The 18,178-nt window shown below is 46.4% G+C and overlaps 1 protein-coding gene across 1 annotated transcript in view; it reads left to right on the forward strand.

Annotated features, from left to right (window-relative positions):
- ATP8A2 (ATPase phospholipid transporting 8A2) overlaps window positions 1-18,178 on the forward strand; it is a 1,156,459-nt gene that overhangs the window by 331,000 nt on the left and 807,281 nt on the right. The window contains exon 15 of the mRNA XM_075337374.1: window positions 2,350-2,394. Within this exon, the coding sequence (XP_075193489.1) occupies window positions 2,350-2,394 (45 nt within the window). The remainder of the gene's footprint in view (window positions 1-2,349; window positions 2,395-18,178) is intronic.

An 18,178-nucleotide genomic window follows, 5' to 3' on the forward strand; every position in this document is an offset into this window, starting at 1 on the left:
CCCACCTGAGTTGTGGATATCTTCCGCTCCTCCAGAGTGACCATGAACCTCTTGGCTGCTTCTCTAGTTAGTCCTCTCCTTGCTTGGTAAGTCAATTTACGTGGATGGCCATGTTCTTCTGTCCCCACTTAGAGGCAATTGAAGGCAGGTAGTTGGGTAGAGGTGTGAAGAGTCTTACCTTCGTTTCCACTGTGTGATGCAGACATGACCAGAGCGCTCCAGGGTGGATGGATTCAAATGTACACACACTGAGGTGTAGCAACGGGGGTTTATTTTGTCCTCCATGAACAAAACATGCAGCAGTACAGTGATCAAGTGGCTGTAACTGTGGTAGTCTTGTGATGATTGTCCTAGACCTGCTACTGGTCAAAAACCTTTCTTTCTGAAGCCCAAAGGACAGAGATGTGCTCCTCACAATGCACTTACTAAAACTGAAACTAAGATCGAGGCAGGATGTGAGGTCACATGTAGGGCTGAAAACACTCCCACAGGCTGGACGAAAAAGAACCAGGGGAACAGAAGGGCCTAAGCAGTAGATGGCAGCAGAGGCCAAGCATGAACATATACATTATAGAAGACATTGATAACAGTGGATATTACATTAAACATGGTGGAACAGCACAGGCCATTTCTTGCTATTTTGGAAGTTGTGCCATAAGCCTTCCATTTTTGGATGATGTACTGAGCAGAACTCCGTGAGATGTTCAGAACTTGGGCTATATTTTTATAACCTAACCATGCTTTACTCTTCTCTACAACTTTATCCCTGACCTGTCTGATGTGTTCCTTAGTTTTTATGGTGCTGTTTGATCCATAATGTTCTAAAACAAACCTCTGAGGCCCTTCACAGATCAGCTGTAGTTATACTGAGAATACATTACCCACAGGAGGACTCAATTTAATAATTAGGTGACTTCTGGAGGCAATTGGTCTCTCTTGATTTTATTTATGGGTATCAGACTACATAGGGCTGAATACAAATTCAAGTCACAATTTTCAGATTTATATTGTGAAAATATTTAGAAAACCATGTGTCATTTACACTTCACAAATACCGTATTTTATTTTATATTTAATTTTTGGATTATAAGACGCACTTTTCCTCCCAAAAATTTGGGAATAAGATGGAGAGTGGGTGTTATAAGCCAAATGTAGCTTAGTGGGGGATGTGCGGGCTGTGCGCTGTTCTGTGGGTGGTGGTAATGCTGTAGCCACTGCTGATGTCAGGCTGTGCTCGCTGCGGGGGTAGAGGGGGTGAGTCAGGGGCCATCCTGAAAATGTCGGTGGTGCGGGCTTCACATAATGGTGCCCAGAGTCAGACCGTGGGCAGATTGAGCTCTAAGCTCAAGACCTTATCTGTGCATGCGCCTCCTCCAGTCCATTGTTCTCCGAACAGTGAACTTAAGGAAAATGGCACCCGGAAGTGGATCGTGTGCAGGTGAGGTCTCGGCTCGTCAATAAGCAGATAGCTCGATCTGTGCATGCGCCGACTTTGAACGCCATTTCTTTGAAGCCCGCCCCGCTGACAGTTTCTTGATGCTCCTGCCTCACAGTGCCTACAATGAGCATCCGGGACATCTGCCGCACTGCCTGCAGCATTGCCCTACTTTAGCACCGCTCCTGCCTCCTGTGATCTCCGCTCCACCACCGCTGCGGCCCCCTCCCTTTGTAACATACTACACGATTATAAGGCGGACCCCATTTTTATTTTCCTTTTTTTTTTTCTAAATTTGGGGTGTGTCTTATCAAGCGAAAAATACGATACTTGCTATTTAGTGTTGGTATATTACATAAAAACTCAATAAAATGCATTTGTTTGGGGGTGTAACGTGAAAAAATGTGGAAAAGTTCATGGGGTATGAATACTTTTTCAAGGTACTGTATACAAAGTCCCGACTCTTTGCTGCTGGGCTTTGTTACCCTTGCTGAGTGAGGCACAGAAAGTGTCTAAAATGCATACTGACTGTGACACAAGGCACGAAGACTGTTAGACTGTTTATATTATGGAAATTGCTTTAGAATTGTGGCACATTCACATAAGTGAATATTCCGCAGCGTTTTGCATTAGAAAAAGCTTGGACTTTAATAAAAAATGGTGCTCAGCATTATAATGAAGTTTCCCGTGAAATCTGGACTTTCTGCATAGCTAAATATGTCCAGAAGAAATTAGAACGGTCGGTGCTATTTCTGCAGCGCCTGTTCCACATGATTACCTGCATTACTCTGCTATTTCCTGGATTATCGGGAAATAACAATATGGATGAAAGTAGTTTGGAAATTATTTTGAAACGCGCGTGAAACATTTCCCCATGTATTTTACCCTTTTTCTTATTTCCACATACCTGGAAGCCACTTTCCAGAATTTGAGAGAGAGCGCTCCTCTGAAGATTTCAGGTAATTTTGACAATTTTTATTTGCTAATACACAGAATCTATTGCTGTTATGTGTGTCTGTTTTCTCTGCTGCAGATCTATCAGTTCTCTAAAATACTAACCTGGGTATAAACCCGCCAGCACCACTGATAAGCAGCTTTCTGCCAATATACAATGTACAAAAAAAGCTGTCAATCACTGAAGGCTGGGTATCCCAAGAGGCACCAGATACCTAATCCTCTAGTGATAACCTCCTGCTGATAAAGCACTTATTATATTAAAACAGAAAAACACAGCCCAGTAAGTGATACCTCCCTAGAATCAGGCTCACTTCCCTTACATCATGGTGCTTTCAGATTACATAGTAAAAACCTGTTGACGGATTTCCTTCTAAAGAAACATTAGATTTCCATGTTCAAAACTGTAACCACTACATTATTGTCCTAATTTCATCACTGCAGCATGGCATACTTTATAAACCTGATGTTACATGTATCCCTTGCTCTATGGAAATTACCACTTATTGATCACATAATGGTCCGGACTATTTTTGGATTTTCTTGGAAGTTGACAATCCCATCTTATATTTGATGTTGATGACGTCCCCAAATTATTATCTCCAAGCTCTCTTGTGTTGTTGCTGATGAGCTTAAAGGGGTGGACCAATACTTATAAAACCCTTTATGAATTCCTATCCTTAATCCCTAACCAATTTTGAAATTAACTTTATTACTAAATTCCCTACACTTCTCCCTATCCTGCTATTTCCTATATGAGTCCTTTTGCTTTTTTACTTCCTGTGACGTTTTATTTTAGAGGAGTCTCAAATGTGACGTCACAGGAGGCTGGGGCTGTACTCACTCCCTACAGTGTCTATCACCCCTCCTGGAACAGGACCCCATCACGCAGCTTGTGTCACCGGTGTCCTGGCTTAGTAAAGGTGATTGAAAAGTGATCACAGGTCCAATTGCCGTCCCTGTCACTGCTTCTCACACCTCTGTCTCTTTCCCTGAAACAAATCATCATCATGGGGCAGTGACAAAAGTAATGTGCGTGAGAGCAGTGCTGCTACCTGATGACGAATCATTTAAGGGCAGTAATAGGAGCTGTTGTGCAGCGCTGCTATCACTCACCCTGCTTCTATCACCACCCTCAAATTGTCCTCAGGAGGTGGCGCTGCTATCACTCACCCTGCTTCTATCACCACCCTCAAATTGTCCTGAGGAGGTGGCGCTGCTGTCACTCACACTGCTTCTATCACCACCCGTAAATTGTCCTCAGGAGGTGGCGCTGCTGTCACTCACTCTGCTTCTATCACCACCCTCAAATTGTCCTCAGGAGGTGGCGCTGCTGTCACTCACTCTGCTTCTATCACCACCCTCAAATTGTCTTGAGGAGGTAGCGCTGCTGTCACTCACACTGCTTCTATCTCTGTTCCCTGATGACTATTTGTTTCAGGGAAAGAGGATGCGGTGTTAGAAGCAGGGATTGTGATGGCGGTTGCGACTGAAGATGTGATCACCTCTTAATCACCTCTACAGAACCAGGATGTCACCAGAGGAATTGGATGACCGTAGTTGTGCTAATTGACTACAGCATCTACCCCTTATGATGTCCCGTTTTAGGAGGAGTTATAGACACTGCAGAGAAGTGAGTGCAGCACCAGCCTCCTGTGATGTCACGTCTTTTAACACAAATAATCACAGGAAGTAAAGTTAAAAAAATACATATAGGAAATAGCAGGATAGGGAGAAGTGTAAGGTATTTATTATTAAAGCTAATTACAAAAGTGATTAGGGCTTAATGATAGGTAGGGCTTTATAGGTATTGGAGCACCCCTTTAAGCTCTGCACATCTTGCATTGCCCTTAGTAGTGGAAACAACTGTCCTATGTACTTGACCCAAGTTCCATTTTTTTGGCAGTAGCATAAAACAGCTTGGATTGGATGACAAAAGGGGCACATCTCTTAGATGCTACAGGCCTAGATTGTCAGACTTAAAAACGTATTATGGTTCTGTTTGCCCATGCAACACTTTGGTTCTGATTTCTACTTGTCATGCCCGGCTGTGGGGGGGGGGAGACACAGAGAGAAAACTCTTTAGACTGCGAACAACTTGCTGACAGGGAACAGGATTTTCAAAGGATTTTGCCCAGCATGGAAATATATATAACTTTGCAAATCACTTAATTAGGGAAATTGTCTTGATTCCTGTAAAGAATAAAAAACAAAAATGTAAGTGACTTCCGTCTATTTGCCTGCCTTTAGCTGCATTGATAACAGAATGGAGAGATAATGGTGTGACGCCCTGGACTAGCCAGGTAGTCACCGACATGACACCACACATACCCCTTCCCCGGACAGGTGACAACAGTCAAACAGAAACCCTTTTTGCCACCCTCCAGGGTCTGATGTCCACACTAGGTGGGACGGAGCCAGGCGGTTGGCCCCGCCCACCGAGGAGTTCACAGGCCTGGAGGCGGGAAAGCAAAAACGGTTGAGTCCAGTACAGTGGAGAGTTGAGTCAGGACAGTGGAGGAGTGAGGAGTGGAGTCAAGGGCAGACGTGGGACCAGGCCTGCCACGGACTGTCTAGGTGTCTGGGTCGGAGCCCAGGCACCTCCAGCAAGGTCGGCAGACGGTGGTGGCCGTCTGCAGGAGTTGGCGCACGGTCGGTGGAACCATAGGACCAGGGTCGGGCGGTGGCCCGCCGGTACCGAACCGGGTAGCCGATTGGAGCCAAGCATCAGGCAGGGTACTCAGACCCCGACTAGGCTAGAAGCCGCCCTGATAGTCGAATTTACTGATTGCGGTCTGGACCTCAGGGGTTCATTCCCACCCAAGTCCCGACTGATGGCAAAAGCCCAACCATCCCAGATAAAGTGCCACCGCCACAGGCAAGAGATCCAAAGGGCCAGCTCCTGCGGGCAAACGGGCTCCTACGGCCACTTACACGCCGGGGAGCGGACTACCAGTGCCCAGGCACCGGAGTCATTCACAACATAACACAGGTGCAGGGAAACGACAGCCATCACCAACCCGTCCAGGGAGAACACCGCAGCCGGCTGTGGGCCCCGTCCATCCTGCCGTTTGGTTTATCAAAGACTCCGTTTTTCCTGTGTCAGAGTGAGTACACCAGTGCCATCACCCTGCGCCCTGCACCCCGGCCTGCATCCCTCCCCGTACGGGTCCCCGGGACCATCGCCCCTGCCCACGGAGGGGTTAACACCAAGCTGCATAACACCGTCACCGGGAGGCCTAGTCAACGGCAGCGGTGGTGTCCATCCTATGATCACCACAACCCGTGGGTGGCGTCACGAACTTTACCAAACAACCACCCCAAACCCCTGCATGCACCGCCACTACATCCTTTCCAGAGCGACATGACCCCCGGGTCCGGAGGCGCTTGAGCCACCGACACACGAGCCCGGAACCGAGCGGCTCGGCGGCCGCAGCCGAGGCCGCGGGGCGGTACAATGGCAGTAAACGTCTTGGCTCAGCACCTGGGTCTCACTAAGACCGGGGTCACACGGGCGTATGAATCGGGTGAGTGCAATCTGATAAAAATTGGATTATTATTCGAAGATGCAGGTCAGATCTGCATATTTTTCCTTTAGCTGTAATCAATCTGAGGAATATATTCGCAGCATGCTGGAATTGGCAACGTTTCTTGGATCATGCACACCCACACAAGTCTATGGGAGTTTGTGAAAAATTGGATGTCTTCTGAGTGCTGTCCGATATATGCTGAGACAGACAATGGAGAAGATAGGAGGATTAGGGCTAACCAACAGCATGTGTTAAACAGACTCGGGTATAGTAATAGATCACAGACTGAACATGAGTCAGCAGTGTGATGCAGCAGCAAAAAAGTAAACACTATTCTGGGTTGTATTAACAGAGTCATAGAGTCTAGATCACGTGAAGTGATTATCGCCCTCTACTCTTCTTACTCTCAGACCTCATTTGGAATACTTTGACGAGTTCTGGGCCCCACATTCTTAAAAAAACATAAAAAAAACTGGTGCAAGTTCAGAACAGAGCTACCAGGATGGTGACCGGTCTGTAAACCATGGGAACGGTTACAAAATTTGGGAATGTGTAGCTTGCAAAAAAAAAAAAAAAAAGACTAAGAGAAGACTTAATACATGTCTACAAATATCTCAAGGGCTTTCAAACTATAGAGGGATCAGCGCTATTCTCATTTGCACAAGGAAAGACTAGAAGCAATGGGATGAAACTAAACCTAAGAGACAGATTAGATATTAGAAAAAACTTTTTGACAGTGAGGGTGATCAACGAGTGGGACAAGCTCTCACAAGAGGTAGTGAGTTTCACTTCAGTGGAAGTCTTCAGAAAAGAGTCTGGAGAGACATCTGTGTGGGATGATTTAGTGATTTAGCGGCTCTACGCTCGCTGGAGAATTTGAGCCAAGTGTCACTAGCATATATCATTCTGATTTTCTTTCATCCAATGCTATATGCTAGTGTGACCCCGGCCTAAGCCTGGAGCTACGCTATGCATCACGCAGGGGAGGAAACTGCTGCTGACACTTTCACTACCATCATCTGTACTCCAAATGAGTAAGCTTTAATAATAATGCAGCAGAAGGCTGGTGTCACGCTAGGTACGGGGAAGTAGCAAGTGCATGGCGAAAGGGAAGAGAAACCCTGTGTCTAGGGAGAGGGAAGATAGTGACCCCTGACCAAACCTACTGCTGGTCCCTGGGGCCCCTCACAACCCAAGATAGGTTCCACACCTATGAGCTGAGCTGGATATCTCACCCAAGGTATTCCTAGTGCTGGGCCCTAACTCGGGACCGGATGGGATGAGCTCTTTATCAAACCCCCTAAACACTATAGACAAAACAAGGAGGACACACAGGGTGAAAAGCAAGAACTACTTATCTAGAGATGACTCTGATAGAAGTTCAGCAAAGTTTTCAGCAACAATACACAGAGTAGTACAAACCACCTGCTTGCAACCAGAGCTTGAATGAACTAAATACAATAACCAGCACCAGTCCAAAGGAAGGAAAGGGTATTTAAGCACCTAGATAATGCTGATGATCAGCAGCTGGGTTGCAGGCGAGCTCCTGCTGAGTCCAAAAAGGGGAAGAGGTGAATCCAGCTGGAAAACCACCTATACCAATGAATACTAACAGCAGGAACAATGGTAAGTCAGGGCTCATTTTGTGCAGCCAAACGCTGTGACCTTCTTTGGCCAGAACCCACATGACTGTCTGTCACTCATGATAGCAGGTAAATAGACTGGGGAAAAAGCAGGGGTTTGCAATTTTTTTTCTTTTACAGGAACAAAGTCAAATATACTAATAGTGTTTTTCAGAGTTTGAGAATTTTCCTTGCTGGACAAATTTATACAAAGAAAACAAAAGTTTAGGTTCAGTTTCTCTTTATATTTACATCTATGTGAACTATAAAACGTAACCTCCAACCTCTACAAATGTCTATTAAAAAACTGATTAAAAAGAAATATTAACCTGTAAAAAATAAAATAAGTTTTATGGGGACTTAAGGTCACTTTACACGCTGCGATCTCACTAGCGAGATCGCTAGCGAGCGTACCCGCCCCCGTCGGTTGTGCGTCACGGGCAAGTCGCTGCCCGTGGAGCACAACATCGCTTGGACCCGTCACACTACTTACCTGCCTAGCGACGTCGCTGTAACCGGCGAACCGCCTCCTTTCTAAGGGGGCAGTTCGTTCGGCGTCACGGCGACGTCACTAAGCGGCCGCCCAATAGAACCGGAGCGGTGGAGATGAGCGGGACGAACATCCCGCCCACCTCCTTCCTTCCTCATTGTGGGCGGCCGCAGGTAAGATGATGTTCCACGTTCCTGCGGTGTCACACGTAGCGATGTGTGCTGCCGCAGGAACGACGAACAACCTACGTCCTGCAACAGCAACGATATTTGGGAAATGGACAGCGTGTCAACGATCGACGATAAGGTGAGTATTTTTGATCGTTAGCGTTCGCTCGTACGTTTTACACGCAACGACGTCGCTAACGAGGCCGGATGTGCATCACGAATTCCATGACCACAACGACATCTCCTTAGCGATGGCGTTGCGTGTAAAGCGGCCTTCAGTTTACAGTATATTCCTGGAATGCAACCTGTCACTCTCGAGCTTCCTGGAAACTACAACTCCCAGGAGACTGTGGGAGTCGGCAGTTGTATTTTTACCCAACCGTTGCGGATCACTGTTCTAGAATTTGATCTAAAGGAGAAATCCCACGTCAGTCCTTTGAAGATTGTTGACGGCATTGTGCAATCTTTTGTCAGACGCCGTCTGTATCAGCCATAATTTTATAATTCCTGACTTAAAACTCTGTTAGACAACCCCGTTTCTTCCATTTCCAATGAGCCACTTTGCTAAATACCCGCCGCCCTGACATTTTGATATGTTTGTATAACAAAACCGCTTTCATCTTTGTATTTATTCTTCACACACAATCATTTTATTCCTTAATCCTAGCGCAGACGAGGCCGAGACTGTGTAACAGAGGGGCGTCTTTATAGGCCTCCTGGCACAGGACCCTTTACACATGCCTTCCCTTTTTCTCCTTCTGACCTGTTTACATTAAAACAAGAACAAGCTTTGAAAAGAAATGAGCGGAAGGGAAACTCTTTAACATGTATTTCAAACTTTTCTTTTCTTTTTCTTTTTAGCTCTGTTTGGTAAATACATTTTTATCGCACAACTGTTTTTTATTGTTAGGCCATGTTCACACAGGGCGTTTTTGTTACGTTTTTCTGTGCTGCAAACCTTATCTTGCAGCAGGAAGTTTACTGGAGGTTTTCTGCGTTTTTGGTATGGTTTTTGACCATGCTTTTGATGCGGCTTTTATGGCGTTTTTGCAGCATTTTTTACTGCGGTTTTCTGAACTTCCTCTGGTGATGATGGCCGGACCAAGTCCAGACCCATGGGGTTTCAAAAGCACTCGGGTAATAAAAGTTAAATAAAAAAAAAATAAATAAAGCAAGCGCGCTATACTTACTAGTCTCTGGCGGAGCTGTCTCTGCTCCCGAGGCCCACCCTTCAACTTTAAGGGCTGCTCATCTCATTAGCCTCCTGCATATTCACTGTTTTCTCCTCCCACGGTGTCTGTGATTGGTATATTATGGGGGGACCCTACACCAATTTTATTTTTTATTTATTGTTACACCACGATTAAACGCGCATAGCTTTTGTGCTTGGAAGCCGTCAAACACGCTGTCACTCAGGGTGGGGGTGTGTCTGAGTGCAACCAATCACAGACGCCGGTGGGTGGGGAAAGCAGTGAATATGCATGAGGCTAATGAGCGGCCACAGAAGTAGAAGGAGGTGCCAGGAGTACAGCCATGCAAGAGCCTTGATAAGTAACGCGCCTGCTCCAATCCCCCCTATCCTTTCCAACACTATTTTTAAGTGACGGATTCTGGTCCCCATATTATATGGGGATCAGCGTCCGGCCAGATACCTTGGATCAATTCTGGTCCGAAACCGGGTTTATTATTAACCCAGTTAGACCCACCGATCCAGGGTATCTGCGAGTCCGCCCATCACTAGGGTAAAAAACCAAGGCAAAAACCAACATGTTCATTCTTTTAATAATGCATCATGCAGCAAAAACCAAGGAGATTGATAACACCGTCTGAAAAACACTGCAGGTGTTTGTGCGCATGAGATTTCTGGAATCTCATGGGCTTTGCTGGGACTGTGAAGGCAGGGATTTATTAGCATGTATTTGCATAAAATCAAAGCAATACCCATGCTAAAAAAATGCAACAAAAATGCCCTGTGTGAACATAGCCTTACTGTATGTACATTTATAAAAATCTGTTATTATGGAGAAAAAAATGGTACAATTGTTATAAATGTTCCTTATGTAACTGTGAAACGCGTTAGCCCTGATTATTAATGCTGTACACAGAGCCGTTCCTGGCATAGTCCTCTTGTTCTGAACATTGGCCGCACTGTGATTAGTGGTCAGCGGGGCCGTATTTAGTGAGATTTGGCTACAAATATTCCATTTAGCTTGTTCCAAGGTCTCTTCTTTCAAAGCGGAAAGGTTTATACTGTGTAGTATTTCTTCGCAGTCTCTTAATCCAGACTTCACAGAGCCGCATGTTTGACTTCCTCTCTCTTCATCGACATATGTATACGTTATTCTCCATGAATATATGACCATATGCCTTCATGTGTATACAAGGGAGAAAAGACTCCAATGGCAGCCCCTGATTAGGTGTTTTTCTTCTTCTCGGTTTATTTAAAGGATCTCGCGTAGTAATTATTTTCAGGCGATTTAAGGCTTTGGCCGAACGCTCAGACACAAATCCTCGGTACTGCTAGGAGCTATTTCCAAATGCAGGGCAGATTCACTTACGAAGCCCCCCGGATACGCTACATTAAAGCACAAGCTTAGCCATGATTGTTGACATTTCCTCTTATTCTTGGACTTAAATGACCATGTGCTTTTCTTTTTCTTTGATATCTAGAGAGTTGCACAACCCCTTTACACTATGGAGGGATTTCTAGAAGAATGCAGTAAGACGCAACAGGCAGAGAGTCAGCCTGCGAGACAGTGTTTGATCCCGGAGGATTATTAGCAGTAACTAAAGGAGCTCTACCTTTTAATACTGCGGTTTCCTAAAGGCTGAAACTGCTGCAATTTTCCTATATACACTTCATATTGATTATGAGTTTACGCACTGATCATGGGGCTTGATGGATCAGGAATCGGAAAAGGAGCTGACCCTAGATGTTATTTTACTCTTTCTAAGGCATAAGCACTTCTCTTCATAAGACAATACCTCTAATGGTGGCCATACGCAGAACAGTTCGATCAGCTGTACCTACTGGGACCAGTCTGCCAATGCTGGTTCAGCATTTGTAGAGAAAAAAAACCCAAAACGATTGGGCATGCTCAATCTCAATTGTGATGCTACCACTAGGGAGCGCAGGAACTCAGGGAGGATGGAGTACTCCTGAGTGCAGTCTAGCACAAGCCCACTAGAGGTCACTAACACCAATGCAGGGATGCACGAGAGTGGTTAGTAAGCCTAAGGTCGGTGCCGGGAAGTCACGTCTGTACAGAGGAGCAAGCAAGCCAGAGTCAGGTGAGAGCAGAGGGTCGGAAGCCAGGAGGTCACGTCAAGAGCCAGAGGGAAGCAGAGCTAAAGTCAGACTACAAACCAGGGTCAGAAGCGGAGCAAACAAGTAAGTATGGAGTAGGGAGTAGACAGGAGATTGCAAGCGTAGAGCAGATACAGAGACAGGGGAAGTAAGACAAGACTGGATGGAATGAAGGTCAGAGGAGGGAGTACTTGGAAGCGGGACAAGATCAGAAATTCACGGGAACCAGGAAGCACACACTGCAAAGCAGGAACTACTACTGGCAGCATTCAGAGAAACAACTCCAATAAAAACCAACATGACCCCCAGAACAAGTCCGGACAGAATAGGCTCCTCCCAAATGACCTAACCCCCGGAGGAAACCGACAAAAGGAAAACAACACATACAGTACAGTGGATCTATATGAGCAGAGCCATGAGAGAGTCATGATATCAATAAGCCCAATCCTTTTATTCTCACGTTAGATACCAAGCTACCGGAACATTCCAGCATTGGCATCGTATCGTGAAAACACATGCACATCCAGCAGTCCCGATCATGCATGTGTATGGAGAGATTGTAAGTAGGGATGAGTGAAGCCGAAAAGTAAAGTTCGGTGTTCGTACCAAACATGGACTTTATAAAAAAAAAAATCAGTCTTCGAATTCTTTACGTAGCTAACTACTCGATCAAGCATCAGTGTGCTTGGTGCTTGCAGTCTCTGATTGCTTTGCATTGGGGGTTAAAGCAGCTTTATTGGATGTAATGTGTGCAAAAAAAAAAAGAAAAATACTTGCCTTTCCTCACCTGGAACTGCTCTGTTTGTGACTGGGCGGAGAGCCGAATTGCCCAATCAGTGACTACCTGTCATGACCGCAGATAGAAACTATACCAGCCGTACAGGTCAAAAGAAAGGAAGGGAAAAGGAATGCCCTATCATTAGGGAAAGAGGGAAGTGGTGACCACTGACAACAATCTGCAGCTCACCCTCCCTGCACTCACCAGCCCTATATAGGTTCCTCATGAGTCACCGAACAGGCATACCTCACCCTAGACAAACCCTGATCTGGGTCCTAAGTAAGGATGGAAGGTAACTAACACTTAGGGAGACAAAAGGAAACAATACAGAGGAAATACAAATGCTACCAGCTGAGCCCAGGTAGATAGCTGCTACTAAGTGTTTGATGTTTGCTATCACAGAAGTCTCTAGAACAACAAGAGGAGGCGGCCACTGCAGACCACAGGCAGTAACAACTATAAACCGCACCAACCCACCCCATGGTGAGGTTTATAAAGGAAGTCAGAGGCTGGCAACTGAGAGGAAAAACTGACAGTTTCCCAGGGTCATAGAGTCCGCTGCTGCAGAAACAGGGAACTGTCAGATAACAACACGTGCTGCTAATCTCTGGGATTTTCTATCACTTTCTGCCACTGGATTGTCAGCCGTCTATGACACCTCCGAGACAGGCTGTGACACATCCATGACACTACCAATGAGGTTCAGGTCAAGTCGGGGCCCCAAACTGAAATTTATGTAAACTCCGGCTGAACTCGCAGAAGCTGAACATCAACGGGTCAACTCATTTTTAATTGTAAAGTAATAGCTGTCTGGTGACTATGGCAATTTAAAATGTATGGCTCCCTTTAAATAGTGTCCTGGAGTGATGTCATTCAGCTGTCCTACTGCTTCCTGTACCCACAAGCCCTATCATTAGCAAATGATGAAACATAATATATATCGAATCACATACAATGAAATGTATTCCTATCTCTGTCTGCTGGACATCGTTTTATTAAATCATAGAGCTTCTTTAAGAAGTAGAAAGAATTATAAAAAAGAGTGCACGGGAAATCAGAAGTGTGGCTCATTTCAACCAGATTATAAATCTAATTATTTTTAATTTTTTTACAAACATTGGAAAATTAAAACAATGCACTAGTTTTTATAAATCTTATCCGGTGTGTGCCCATTATTGGACGTGCCATTATTGGACGTGTGTAGATTGTGCGTGTTATGTTGTATATTTGTGTATTGTATTTGAAGAGTTAGAAGAAAGAATTCTGTGTAGTGAACACCAGTAGCGTGTAGTTATAAGGAAGTCATTCTTCGAGCAGTGTGCCAACGTAATGGTTATAAAGAGACTTTTTTCCCCACATTTTAAATTGGAATTTTTGATGTATGGCTATAGGCACCTTTTGCAATTAATTTTGTTTTATTCCTCTGATGCATTTGTTATAAAATAATTTTGCTGATATCCTACCAATTGTCATATGATGTTCAGCTCTGCACGCATCTACTGGCATGGAGTCGTCAGACACTATTCACACCACAGAGTCTGACAAGCAACCTGAGGCTTCTGAATTGTTCAGCCAGAGCCGAGCATTTGCTGATTCAGGGTCACTGGTCTTCAGCTCTGCAGGAGTTAATTCCTGCAGACTGGTGAGCAGGATCTAAGAGCTCAAGTTGCTAATTGTCACTTGCAGCTGTCTCCTTCCTATTGAAGGCACAGCTTTCTTCCAGTATGTGCCGATGATAGCTTCAGCATAAGCTCCAGCGATCCTGGTCTTAGTAGTTATCCTGTTTATGGTGATCTGTGTTGCCATTCAGTTGTGTCAATGTTACCCTGCGTTACTTTCTTCCCTTTTTCATTGTTCCCCTGTACACATATTGTGTCTCCTTTGTGTTTTGAGTGCAGTGTGTACGTGTTTCCGTTCTCGCTTGTCCGTGTTGTTTTGAGGGGTTTTGTTATTGTGTTTTCCAGCCTGCCCCAAAGGTGGGGGAGATGGGGAGTAAGATCAGGGCTCGGACAGGCTCAGCCTATGACTAAAGACCCTGTGAGGTCTGAAACATGTTAGGGTACGGTATGTTTTTTGTTCCATGTTTGCACACTCTTGTTTAAAAATGAAGAAATAAAGAAAAGTTTTTTTTATTCTTGAGATTTTGGTGCTGGCTGTTTTCCCTTTTTTCTTGTCTTTATAACATTAATTCATTTGAACCTTTAAACCTGTCACCAGATTTGGCGACTATAAGCTGCAGCCCCCACCAGTGGGCTTATATACAGTATTCTAACATGCTGTATATAAGAGCCCAGGCTGCTGTGTAGAACGTAAAAATGACTTTATAATACTCACCTAAACGGTCGGTACGGTGCAGACGGGTCAGTTGGGTGGCTCCATTCTCCGGGTGCGGCGCCTCCTCTTTCGGCCATCTTTGTTCTCCTTCTGAAGCCGGGGTGTATGACGCGTCCTATGTCATGCACACGCGCCGGCATGCCTCTAGGATGGTCCGTGCGGCATCTGTTTCTTCTCTTGCACCCATAGATATGCACATCCACTGACCGCATGCTGATCTTTTTCCCTCATGCTGAATACTAACTTTATTTTCTCGCATTGCACTCATACAAGTTATTCGCCAGTGTGAGCAAACCCTAATATATAGTTAAATTATTCACATATGCTTGTTTGATCTGTTGGTTTATCAATTGTGTATTTGCCATGTGTCATGCTATACAAAATTTTGGTAGGACGTAGTACAGTGTATTCCCCACTAGGTGGCAGCAAAGTAGTGAAGGAGAGACAAAGTTACACAGTAACAGAAAGGCAGCTCAAGTACAGCAGAGTAACTTCAGCAGGCAGTAAACAGGCGAACCACCAGGGGGCAATAGAGTAGTTAAACAGTCAGGGTCTAGCCAGGAAAGTCGAGTCACTGCAAAGAGAGGAACAAAACCAAGTCAGAAAACAGAACAGAGTCGGAAGTCGGGAGATCAGGTATACAGAGGGAAACACAAACAACAGACAGGAGCGGGAAGTCAGGGACCCGGGACAGACGGCCGAACGGAGAAGGGAGAAGGGTACAAGTCAGGGCACAGTAACAAGGAGTCTAAATAAAAAAAAAATCAAATCTTTATTTTTATATAGCGCTTACATATTCCGCAGTGCTTTACATACATCAGAAACACTGTGCCCATTGGGGCTCACAATCTAAAGTCCCTAACTGTATGTCTTTGGGGTGTGGGAGGAAACCGGAGGAAACCCACGCAAACACGGGGAGAACATACAAATTCTTTGCAGATGGTGTTCTTGGTGGGATTTGAACCCAGGACCCCAGCGCTGCAAGACTGCAGTGCTAACCACTGAGCCACTGTGCCGCCCAAGGAGTTGGATCAAACAGGAATTCTCACCAGAGCTAGTCACAGGCTGCAGAGCAAAACTATAACCAGCACAGGATGCAACTGCAGAGGCCAGATATGTGTCTCCTGAAACCAGAACGAGGCTGATGGGAGTTAACCCCTAATATGACCAGGCTGGGTCTGGGAAACTCTGGAGCGGAGAATCCCGGCCCTGGATCATGACACCATGTGTGTCTTGTGACGCCCCGGACTAGTCGGGTCGTCCCAGGTAGTCACACACAACACCACACCCCCTCCTGGTTAGGTAACACCAGCCAAACTAAAAAACCTTGTCACCACACTCCAGGTTTGATGTCCACACCAAGAGGGGTGGAGCCAGCTCAGGCTCCAGAGGAGTCAAATTCAAGTACGAGTGCAGAGCAGACAAGTACACAGGCAGACCTGCACTCAGGCCTGCCATAGACTACTCTGGTGGCTGGGTCGGAGCCCAGTCACCATTGCAAAGGAGGCAGACGGTGGTGGCCGCCTGCAAGAGACCGGGAATATGACCGGTGGAACTGTAAGGGACCGGGACAGGGTAGTGGCCCGCCGGAACCAAACCGGGGAGCCAACTGGATACCGGAGCACCAGGCAGGATACTCAGACCCAGTACAAAGCCCTGAACCGACAGGGCTGAGTCGAATCAACTGATTGTGGACTGGACTTAAGGACCTATCGCACACAAGTCCCTTTAGAAGACAACAGCCCAACCATACAGGGTAAAGCCACCGCCAAGGCATAGAGACCCAAAGGGCCAGCGTCTGCGGGCAAATGGGCCCCTCCGGCCAATACAAGTCGGGGAGCGGACTACCGGTGTCTAGGCATAGGAGTCAAACATTTACACACAGAGGTGCAGGAGAAAGGCGGAAACCACCAACCGATTCCGGGAGAAGCTACAGCCGGCTGCGGGCCCCGTTCATCACTCCGTTTGGTTTACCAGAGACTCCAGTGTCTTGTGTCAGAGTGAGTACACCAGTGCCATCAGGCACCGCACCGCACTGCACGGCAACACTTCACCCTGCACACTGGCCCTCGCCTACCGGGGCCCGGGACCACAATCACCACAACCCGTGGGTGGCGTCACGAACTATCATCCCAAATCAAACACCCCAAATCCCTGCGTGTAGTGCCAACTCCCTTGCAGAGCGACGTGACCCCCGGGTCCGTGAGAGGCTCGAGCCACCACCCGCAGTACAAGCACGGATCTGAGCAGCTCGGCGGTCGCAACCGAGCCCGCGGGGCGGTACAAGTCTTATTAAAAGATCCCTTTAATTTGTGGTACTTGAAAGGTGTTTAAATGAAGTAAATCTTTATATAGTACTAGAAGGTGGCCCGATTCTACGCATCGGGTATTCTAGAATTTACGTATTGTGTAGTTAATGTATGATTTTTGTTATATGTATATGTTGTTGTGTGTAGTTACCAAGTGTTTGTGTAGGGGCTGTACATGTTCTGGGTGTTGTCTGGGTGTAGCGGGGGGTGAGAGCGGTGTTGTTTGTGTGTTGCGTTGTGTGTCGTTATTTGTGGAGCGCTGTGTGTCTGTATCGTTGTGTATGTGTGTTGCGCGGTTTGTGTGGGTGTGTGTGTTTTGGGGGGAGGTATGTTTTGTGCAATGTGTGTGTTGTGCGGTATGTGCGTATATTTGTGTGTGCCGCGGTGTTTGTGTGTTGGGTGTTGTGTGTCTGCTGCGTTGAGTGTGCGTGTGAGTCTGAGTGTGCGAGTGAGTCTGAGTGTGAGTGTGCGTGTGAGTCTGAGTGTGAGTGTGCGTGTGAGTCTGAGTGTGAGTGTGCGTGTGAGTCTGAGTGTGAGTGAGTGTGAGTGTGCGTGTAAGTCTGAGTGTGAGTGTGCGTTTGAGTCTGAGTGTGAGTGTTTGTGTGAGTCTGAGTGTAAGTCTGAGTCTGAGTGTGAGTGTGAGTGTGCGTGTGAGTCTGAGTGTGAGTGTGCGTGTGAGTCTGAGTGTGAGTGAGTGTGAGTGTGCGTGTAAGTCTGAGTGTGCGTTTGAGTCTGAGTGTGAGTGTTTGTGTGAGTCTGAGTGTAAGTCTGAGTGTGAGTGTGCGTGTGAGTCTGAGTGTGAGTGTGCGTGTGAGTCTGAGTGTGAGTCTGAGTCTGCGTCTGAGTCTGCGTCTGAGTCTGCGTCTGAGTCTGCGTCTGCGTCTGAGTGTGAGTCTGAGTGTGAGTCTGAGTGTGAGTCTGAGTGTGAGTCTGAGTCTGAGTGTGAGTGAGTCTGTGTCTGAGTGTGAGTCTGTGTGCGTGTGCGTCTGAGTGTGCGTCTGAGTGTGCGTCTGAGTGTGCGTCTGAGTGTGCGTCTGAGTGTGAGTCTGAGTGTGAGTCTGAGTGTGAGTCTGAGTGTGAGTGTGAGTGAGTCTGAGTGTGAGTGTGAGTGTGAGTCTGAGTGAGTCTGAGTGTGAGTCTGCGTCTGAGTCTGCGTCTGAGTCTGCATGTGAGTGTGAGTCTGAGTGTGAGTGTGAGTCTGAGTGAGTCTGAGTGAGTCTGAGTGAGTCTGAGTGTGAGTCTGCGTCTGAGT

Source organism: Anomaloglossus baeobatrachus, chromosome 2 (genome assembly GCF_048569485.1).
Source record: "Anomaloglossus baeobatrachus isolate aAnoBae1 chromosome 2, aAnoBae1.hap1, whole genome shotgun sequence".
NCBI classification, from domain to species: domain Eukaryota; kingdom Metazoa; phylum Chordata; class Amphibia; order Anura; family Aromobatidae; genus Anomaloglossus; species Anomaloglossus baeobatrachus.